This window comes from Primulina huaijiensis, chromosome 16 (assembly GCF_012295235.1).
Source record: "Primulina huaijiensis isolate GDHJ02 chromosome 16, ASM1229523v2, whole genome shotgun sequence".
NCBI classification, from domain to species: domain Eukaryota; kingdom Viridiplantae; phylum Streptophyta; class Magnoliopsida; order Lamiales; family Gesneriaceae; genus Primulina; species Primulina huaijiensis.
In genome coordinates this window covers 1,733,470-1,744,103 of record NC_133321.1, presented here as the reverse complement: position 1 = coordinate 1,744,103, position 10,634 = coordinate 1,733,470, and the positions used below count along the sequence as shown (strand labels likewise).

The following is a 10,634-nucleotide window of genomic DNA, read 5'->3' as shown; positions in this document are numbered from 1 at the left end:
ATATAGACATTAAGATTAAGTTTCGAAAATGAATGTTTGAAAGCTCGAAAAGTCCGAAAACTCGAAATGCTTATATATTTAATATATAATTATATTATATTGATAAAAATTAAAGGCTCGTGAACTATCGAAAAAAATAATTTTGGTCCAAGTTCGACTCGAGTTTGATAATGTAGTGCTCAAAACCCAGTATACGTAAACCACATGCATGATTGAATTAATTAATTTATTTAGTTAATAATTAAAGCAATACATGGTATGCATTAAATCATTTCAAAAGTAGATATTTTTATTTTATTATGAAATTTTATTATAATTAAGATGTTTTCATTAGTTTAGTTTTCAAACGAATATTCAATGAAGAATAGGAAAAGGAGACCCGAGACGATTAAAATATTAAAAATTCTAATTTTTATTTTAAGTCAAGAAATTTAGTATTTTAAAATATTTTAAATTCTAGTATTTTAGGGTTAAATTTAACTTATCGAGTGTATTAAAGACATTAAGCATTTTAATTAGCAAAATTCGAAAAAATAAAGAAATTAAATACGTCCACTTCAAATAAAATATTTTATTTATTATTTTTATGACTTAATTAATTAAACTAAATAGTATTTGATTAAAGAAAGAATTTAAAATTTGTAGCCCTCTTAATTTCAAAGTTAGAAAGTTAAATTAGTAATTTAATTATAAGAGCTTAATTAATAAATATAATTAATATTTTAATTAAACTTAAACACCTAACTAAAACGATTCGTTTTAAAACTTGGATCGGGGTCTCGGTTTTAACCTGAACCAACTCGAAACTTGACCAAAATTTTCTCAACTCAAATCAGGACTTAACTCTACTTGATCAGCCTCTAAACCAGTAATTCCAGACCTCTTATGATCCCCAAACCATAACCGAAAGTTGCTGGAAATTTCTGCAAGTGCACACTCGCAACCCTAGTGCACCAACCCTTGAAAATTTTGATCCTAGCCTACAAGCCGACGTGAACAGCCTCACACTAGCCCCTCCTCGCCCAACCTAGGACCCTACTGGACCGACCTAAGCCCAGTCCTCAGCCCCATGCAAGCGCATCACTCAAACCACCAAGGGAACACACATGGCCTCGTCTCCCTCGAGTACCTCGGCCCCCAACCAATCATCCCCCTTTCTACCCGAGACTAGCTGGGTATGGACCTCCCCTAGCCCTCGGTTGTACCCTCCTAGATCGCACCTTGGCCTGGTTCAGCCCTCCTTCAACCGAGCCGACCCAAATTCTCACCAAACCTCAAGAAACCCTAGCCGCCTAGTGACAACCATTCAGACCTCACCTAGACTATGCACCCTCAAACTTCCAGCATCGTGTCACCTTAACCTACAACATAAACGCCCCTTAGGAATCATGAAAATTGGCAGCCCCTTGCAACAATACATGAAAACGTGAATTATGCACAAGAAGAAATCGTTTTCATGAACCTTCAAAGAAAAAACGTAACAATCATGTAAGGATTATGAACCCTTCATATACGTCACACATAACAGCAATTATATAACGTGAATGATGCAAAAATAAAGATACATGGTGTGCCTTGATGTGTAAATGCTCAGAAACTCGAAAAAACGCGCGTCGGGGAAGCACCGGAGGAGCGGGGAGAAAGCTTGTTTGAAAGAAAAATGGAAGGGCCGACTTGCTGCTGAATTTTGCTACTAAAACCAAGATGAAGGAGGCTACTCATGAGGGAGGGGGCGGCCACTTAGTGCTAAGTAGGGTTAGGGTTTGCTAATTAGGTTTAATGAATAAAATAGCACACTAATGGGCCTTAATTTAAAATTAAAAAGAGTTTTGAGCCCATTTAGCATTAAAACAAATCTAACAAGCCTAATAACACTACCGAAAAATATTTCGTTTGGGTACGTTTTTGAAAATATTACTCGAGCCCTCAAAAAGTCATCCGAATCGATAAATTTTGCGTACCGATTAAAATATGATCCGACGAGTAAAAATACCCACCAAGGCCCAATTTTTGAAAAACACTCTTAAAACACTAAAAATTAATTCATGAAATTAAACATTCAAGAAAAATATTTTTCTTGATAATCTCCGGTCTCCGTTCTTCGTTCGAACGCGAAATACAACTTAAAACTCTAATGCATGAAATTTTAAAATAATCGTGAAATTAACTCTAACCATACAATACTCATGCATTAAATGCATAAAAATCAATAAACACATATTTTAAAATAAAACCCTAGATTGCATGCATTTAGGTTACGTAGATCAAATTTTTTGGACGTTGCAGCAGGTGTCGACTAACTCCAGTCTCGGACCATGAGACCTGATACGTTGCCCAATTGTATCAGAATGGGTTAGCAATTAAAATTATTTGTATTATCTTTATCTTTCAATTAACTCGATCTTCCTCGTCCTATCCATGAGCTCGACATAAATTAAAATTAATATAGTGTTTAAATAAGGACCACCACAATAGTGATTTCGTTGTTGCTATTTAATGGGATAACAAAAATTTGTACAAGGTGTAATATATTTAAGGTAAAAACTTGTGTGAGACGGTCTCACGGGTTGTATTTGTGAGACATATTTTTTATTTAGGTCATCCATGAAAAAGTATTACTTTTTATGCTAAAAGTATTATTTTTTATTGTGAATATAGATAGGGTTGAACGTCTCACATGTTAAGATCCGTGAGATCAACTCTATATTTAAATATATTCATCCCGATGAGATATGCTGTTTGATTTAAGTTTTATTTAACCTCCGAAGGCGCTTTAATTAAAACCCAAAATAATAAATGCAGCTGGATTCAATCAAATTAGGTATTCATTCCCGAAGCTCCATTTCAATCACAAATTCCAGCTTCAACTGACCTGGTAAAAGCCCAAATCTTTTGCTTCACTTTGGATTAACTACAGTTTTTTTTTTTATCAGAAAGTTATTGTTTTATGTCTAGTTCAGAGATTTTTTATTGCTGAAAAGGTCCAGATTTGATTTTGATTTTTTGCTCAACTATGGTTGTTCCTGTTTTTGTATTTGTGGGTTTTTTTTTCCGATTTTTATCTACTTTGATTCTGTTTCTTTTTTGTTTAACCGTTGTAAGTTAATTTTCTATAATACTACGTACCTATACATGCTTGCAAAATACAGTGAGTTGATTTTTTGGTATGATTATTTATATGCGAGAAGAGAAATGGAGCGTGGAGATGAGTTTTAATTTCTGCAAGATAGTGAGGAGTCCTAATTCTTTGCACCTGGGGGGAAATTATTAGTATCAATACGTATAAGGCGTGAGTCCTTAACTTGATACTTGATAACTTGAAACATAGATGCACATAATTGATTCCACTTTTACTACTTTTCTTTAATCAGAACGTGCAGTTAAATGTTTTATTACTTTTCTACAATCGCGGTTTGCACAGGTTTGGACCTGGGGCATGATCTTCATCCTTTTTTGTCATGATTAGTTCCTTGTGATAGAGTTTCTCCTTTTTATTCTTGCCATTTGGTTGCTTATAGTTTCAATTTTTGTGCTTTTTCATAGCTGTTTCCAAATAATTGTTCTACTTGTACAAAATAAATTTGTTTCCGTGGTCCTTAAAGAAATTTTGACAAAGAGATCAGTTTCGAGTGCTTTATACGTGCAATGTGCAGTCAAATGTTCAGGTAGCATTTAATACATTGAACAAACGATTTCTCGTAAATGAGCTGGTGCATTAACTACCGTGGTTGCATGCGAGACACGATTGAAGTATTCTTAGTGACATGTCTGCATTATGAAATGACTCGTACGTTAGTTTGTTTCGGAAACTAAGGATAAAATGGGTAACCTTTAGTTCTATTCTCATCCGTTACTTCCATTTTGAAGCTCTGAAGCAATCTATGTCTTTGGAGTGAGAATTTACGGAAGCATCATTGGCCTGGCCAGCTGGCCTTGGGAACTTTGTTGTACGTTTTTCTTTGATTTTAAGTTCTATAATACGTAATTTGTTGTCAAGCATGAGAGGCAAACTGAGATTTAGATATCTGAAATTGAGGTCTCTTGTTCTTTACATTTTAGTTTTCCAGAAAAACGAGCATGTTCCACAGGTTTGCAAATCATAACACTGTTTTATTCTTCATCTTTTCCTTGGTTGTAGAGATTTGTATATTTTCTTGAGGGGGTATGCATATGTGTTTATAATTCTTCCTTATTTTACCCATTTGAATTTTCCAATGTGTATGAGATAAGATACGTAAACATAACCACATATTCTATAATTGAAAATGTATCAGATTCCTTAAAGAACTGTTTAGTTTCCATTTGTTTTTATTAAGATTACGTTTGGATTCCATCACAGTCGAATTTTTCATTTTAGTCGTTTGGTTTAACAGTATGGAAGTACTCTGTTTATCCATGTCTTGCATCTTTGTAATGTTTCATCATGTGGAGGGTTCATGTTGGTTTTTATCGTATTTTTGTGCTTCAGGGGCATTGTCTTTGTTTCAAGCACTTTTCATGCTCTGTCTCTTGATAGCATTATAAAATTATTCTGTGGCTAATCTTGACTGTTCAATATTGGAGAGACCCGTGTCCTGTGTTGCTGAAGGTATAGTGATGCTGAACCTTGATTGATAAAGGCCGTCAATCAGAAATTCAATTCTTAAATTTTTAAAAATTTGGAGTGTTGTGCTTATCATGTGTTACTGGTGATTTTAGGGAGTTTGAAGATTAAAAGTTTTCTGAAGATTATAATTTGTAATGGAGCAGAAAGGAATTGGACAGTCGCCGGGTATTGGGGTGGTGGGCAGCTCTGTTCAGATGCCATATGGCATGATGTCTTATCCAGCAAATCAAATGGCTGGAACCTCCTCTCCAGCACCGGTTGGATCGATTCAATCCCCCCAAGCTGGTGGTCTTTCTGCCTCTCCAGCTCAGATGGCACAACATCATCTTGCCTACCAGCACATACATCAGCAGCAGCAATTGCAACAGCAACTGCAAAATTTTTGGGCCAGCCAATATGAAGACATTGATCAGGTAACCGACTTTAAGAACCATAGCCTGCCACTGGCTAGAATCAAGAAGATAATGAAAGCTGATGAAGATGTTAGGATGATCTCAGCTGAAGCACCTGTTATCTTTGCACGAGCCTGTGAGATGTTCATCCTTGAGTTGACACTACGTGCATGGAACCACACTGAAGAGAACAAAAGGAGGACACTTCAGAAAAATGATATTGCTGCAGCAATTACAAGGACCGACATATTTGATTTCTTGGTTGACATTGTACCTCGGGAGGACTTGAAAGATGAGGTTCTTGCTTCAATGCCGAGAGGACCAGTTCCTGTTGGAGATCCTACTGAAGGGCATCCTTACTATTATATGGCACCACCAGCTACACCACCAGTTGGCACTCCAGAGATGTTCATGGGGAAGCCTGTGGATCCAGCTCTTTATGGTCAACAACCTCCTCCTTATATGGGTCAGCCAATGTGGCCGCAACAACCTCCGCCGCCTGCAGATTCTTAAGCAGGTTTGGTATCCACATAATTTCTAGTGTGTGCGCCATCTAGAAACCTAAGTTCTGTTAATTGCTCTTACTATCCTTGGCTTATTCTCTTGATATCTGTTGTTATCAATTCATTTTTCCGTGTTTTTTAACCTTTAATCTCCATGATTGCGGCATGTCAGTTCTTTAGGACTAGGAACTGGATTGATGCTCTCTGTGTGATCTATCTTTCAGTTACAAGGTTCCATTCTTAAGATAACCTGGTTCAGTGGTTAGATTACTCGAACCGTTTCTTCTATTAGTTCAAGTTTGGTAATTGATAGAATGTTTGCCATGGCCCGTTCAGACTAGCAAATTGTCTTTCCACTTTCCAGTTTAACATTGTATTTTTTAATACGTCCAATGTTACTATTACCATTTATAGGCTGGATACATGCTATTTATTGAATTCCAATAAACTAATACAGCTTATTGATTTGCAGAAGCTATTGCGGAACCGAGTTTCTTGATTTCGGTGGCTCAAGAGGATCATGTGAAGTTTGTAGTCAGGCTGATGCACGACCACCTCTAGATACAGAAATGCATGCATAGTATTTACCATCTTGGCAGTATTGTCAGTCTACTATATAGCGTATCTTGAATCCTAGTTTTTTTTGGGATAATAATTTAACGTTGGATGTGTGGAACTTTGTGGTGTTGCCTTACAATCGAACACTGTGCTTATTTTCTTGTAGTGGATCATGCTCCGGAGTAGCCAAATATTCAAATTTCAATGGTTGGTTATTCATAACTTGTTATGCGTTGATACTTTCGTTGCGCTTTTCTGAAATTTTATGTTCTTATTAATTCTTCTGTTAGTTTTTTTTTTTTAATTTATATAAATGAATATCTCATATATAAAAATAGTGCAATTGAATATTGTAAGCCAAGAGATCAAGTAATTTCTTCAAAGGACCATTATTTAATATATATATATACACTATAAATTAAATTTATAGAAGATAAATCAATTGATTGTGTCATATGTTTATATTACTAATCTAAATGAAAATATCCTTTTAACTGATGAAAGATGTAATGACTTCATGAAAGTTATTAAAATAAAAATATTGAAGCATAAAGTACAGTGATAAGATGCCAAGATTTGATTATTTTGCTTGAACCTAAAGATTTAGATAAACTTATAATTATTATTTTTCTCCATCTCTTCTCTTTTTCTCACCGTTCAATCATATTTCTATTCATCTCTCTTACCTCTTTCAAATCTCATTTCTTTATATAAAATTTTCTTTTCCTCTTCATTTTTTTAGCCGATATAGAATTTACTTTGTCATTTTTAATACATAATTTATAAAATTAATTATAATATTAAATTAAAACAAAAGATATAGCCCAAGACCATCGATTAATTTTTAAATAGTTGAACATGTGTGCCACAAAAATGGTAAAAAAAACAAAAACAAAAACAAAACAAAATTGCTACATAATTTGTGGAGTTGATATATTTAGAATCTCAAATATTTCTAAAGATTTTCACAAAATCTTATAGATTTATTTTGCATGACTATTATTGACATTTGTAAACTTTTTCATAGAATCATATGAATTTTATAATTTATGAATGTGTTTTTTTTGAATTTTTTTGAACTGATATTTGAACGTGAATAAATTTTTTTATTTTAAATATTTTTATCTATCAATATAATATTTTTTTGTTATTGATTTAATTTTCGAAAGACAATAAATAAGTCAATACTAAATTTATTGCAATTAAAATTCAATTTTAATTAATTAATATTTTTTAAAAATACATAACAATAAATTTTAATATTAATAAATAATCAACTTAAAATATTTTTAATGATTTTAAATGAATTTTTGTATAAAAATATATCAATTTTGTTTTTGACAATATGTAAAAAAAAAAAAAACAAGATAATTATTTGTATCTGAAAATAAATACTAAGTATGTTAAAATATTTGCAATTAGTGTAACTTTATAAAATTTTAATATATTTAATTTATTATAGTTATTCTTATATATGTGTGTTGATAAACTTTTAAAATTATATATCAATCACACAATTATATATATGTATATTTTAGGACCGAGCGCTTGCCGCTTTACCAAGTTATAGCTGGTGGTTATTGTGCAACTCAAATATTTTAAATCGCATAACAGTCCAAGCGTCATAGTTTGAATATCACATGAATTTTTAAAATTTTAAAAAATTTTACATTGAAAATATAAATAAACTTTTATAGAGTATATAAAAATCTAGATTGAATACCTCTAGAGTTTTAAATTCCTTAAAACTCATGAAAATTCTAGAACCAATACACCATCCTTATTTAAAATATTTCACCCTACTAAAGATGACCGTAAATATCTGGTTTCACGTACCAATCGACGTTATATTTTCTAGCTTGATCCTACCAAATGTGATCGTAGGCATCTAGTTTCATCCCATACTATGAGGTCAAATTCAAAAAAATAATTTTATGCAATAAATGACAAATATGGGTTTGAACACAACAAAAACGTACGTAAAGAACAATTGAGTTGAGTTTGAACTCATGTGTATTTTGTACACTCTTGAGCTGTCGTGTTGATCACAAGTAACTTTGAGCAATCGAAAGATTATACTCGCTAAATTGAAACTATATGATATGACTGTCAGAATAGGTGTCCAACAAGTCAACTTATGGCTTGAGTTTTTATTGACTCTAATGTAAAACGATATTTATTTTCATAATATTTTACAATTTTATTCAATTACGGCATTATGCTTCATCTGTATACACATGCTAGCTGTATAGATAAAGTCCTTGAATATACAATAGTTACCAGGAGGTTTGCCTCGCAGCATAAGATCATGAAATTCATTAGGAAGTGTACCATATATTCTAAACATGTTCCTAGTCGAATCAGCCTTCTCAAATAAGGATAAATGTCGTTTGAGCTTGAGAATAACATCTGTGACGTAAACGTCATTTTTCATTGGCAAGGACATGAAGATGTCCATTCATATATATGGGTGATCATATGATGCTGTACTGAGCAACCTTCCTCGTAGTGTACAAGTAGTTCTCACTTATCGAATGAAATAGTATGCGGTTATGGTTATAGATCATTAGTCCTTTGACCCGTAACAATGTAGAGGCTATACATAGTTGCATGTACTTTGATCTGTTTACCTACTCCATTGAGGGTAATCAGGTCGCGAGATTGGGTGTAGCTTCGAAATACATAGGAGAAAATGCATTGTAGTCCGTGATTCACCGTTTGCCTGCGGGTGAAGATATCCTACGTGATCTGATGAGTTAATAATGCAAGGAGTCTCAGGCCATAGCAAGAAATGTGCTTAAGGGTAAGGTGTTTTCCTAGTTGCACATACCAGGTTACTATTAGTACTTAAAGATAAATCACATCGTTATCGAATTCATACGCAACTCTCGATATACCAATGGTTGCATATTCGATCGGAATATATTTGTTAAGGGACCGTACTATACGTTAACAATGACTTAAGGTTCTTGCAAGCACTTTCAGCGATATCTAGGGGATCTTGGGGCGATGCTACTAGACGCTCTTACCATGATCCGATGGGTGCAATCAGAAATAGGTTTTGACCAAGACGGAGTCTGAAAATCCTACTGACCAAACAAACCAAATTTAGACATCCCTGAATCACTGAAAAAACCAGGTTGAATAGTAGAGGTTCTTGAAAAAACTTATTTCGTGATGAATTTCTTGTCTGTTTTTTTCTCTGTCTTTACTACAACAAAAATGGTTTTTCGCAGTGCGCAAATTCTTTTTCCGCAGCGCACATTGCATGCTGCAAAGATGCACGCCGTTGAAATTTCAAGATTATCCGCGGCGTACATGTGCACGCTGTTAATACTATTACCCGCGACGTGCATATGCACGTCGTTAATACAATCATTCGTAGCGTGCAATGTACGCCATTAATATTCATTCCAAAATTTCAGCAAAAACCGTAGCTAAAATTGAATCAGCGAAGGTTCAAAATCAAAAACCGTCACTGATTCAATTTGAGCGACGGTTTTGATATATCTTCCGTCGCTAAAATATTCCGCGCGAACGTAGAGCACCGTCCGTGCTTACGAAGCACGGATTGAGGTATTGTTGCAAACATTTTTTTAAAAAAATTATTTTTGAAATTAATTTTAAAAATTAAATTATTTTTAAAAAAAACCCGATCAAAGTTACCAGAGAGCATTATGAAAAAATGATAAAGAGAAGTGCTAGAGTATGAGTGACGGCCAGTTCTTAAGATTTTATGTTGCTTGTTATTATGGTGATATTTTAATACATAAAAGCATGCTTAATTTATTTATCTCACTAAAAAAGAATTTATTTATCAACATATTCTATTTTATTTTGATGGCCTATGATCGTGTTGAAAATCAGTTTTCTCGTGATTAAAACTCAGAGAAAGTTTTAAAAATTTTATATGACATTCAAATAACGTTTTTTAACAGTCGTATTGTTTGAACAAAAAAACATTTATAGGGTGTTTATGAATATATCTTGAGTGAATAAATCACTTGGCAAAACTATTTTGGGATTGACAGAGATAGCTCTTGTGGTATTCCTATGAACAATCTTGTTGAAGTTTTTTCAATATTCAATCAAGTCTATGACTGGAATATTTGTTACTCCTCAAAATTACACTAGAAAATTTAGAAGATATTTAACGTTAAGATAAAAAAACAAAACGACAGCTCAAACCCTAAAATATTTTGAGTTGGCCGAAATTTTTAATTGGTTTTGATAGTGAATTTTCGAAAATCTCTTGTGTGGATGTTTGAGTTTGTGTCCCTTTTAAATCACTAGTCCTTAACCTTGTTTCTTTAATTATAGGTATAAGGTTCCTTAATTAAACAAAATATTAATGTACTTAGTTAATTAATTTGATTAGTTCAACTAGTTTAATTAATTAATATTTCAAAGTTCATTAAGAATTTTAATTATTTAGCATGTTGGACTTGTACTTCTACAAGCCCATTATACATACTCTCATTACGCTCCAAATTTTAATTATCATAAATTCAACTCCTTGAATTTACCATATCATAACTTTATATAAATTCAACCCTTTGAATTTATTGTCTCAAT

At 33.1% G+C, this 10,634-nt stretch overlaps 1 protein-coding gene across 1 annotated transcript; it reads left to right on the top strand.

Moving 5' to 3' along the window:
* The first annotated feature begins 2,769 nt into the window (after positions 1–2,769).
* On the top strand, positions 2,770–6,282 carry LOC140961381 (nuclear transcription factor Y subunit C-3-like). The gene is made up of 3 exons (XM_073419870.1): positions 2,770–2,875; positions 4,699–5,515; positions 5,974–6,282. The coding sequence occupies exon 2, from the start codon at positions 4,741–4,743 to the stop codon at positions 5,509–5,511; it is 771 nt and encodes a 256-aa protein (XP_073275971.1). The 5' UTR covers positions 2,770–2,875; positions 4,699–4,740; the 3' UTR covers positions 5,512–5,515; positions 5,974–6,282.
* The last annotated feature ends 4,352 nt before the right edge of the window (positions 6,283–10,634 follow it).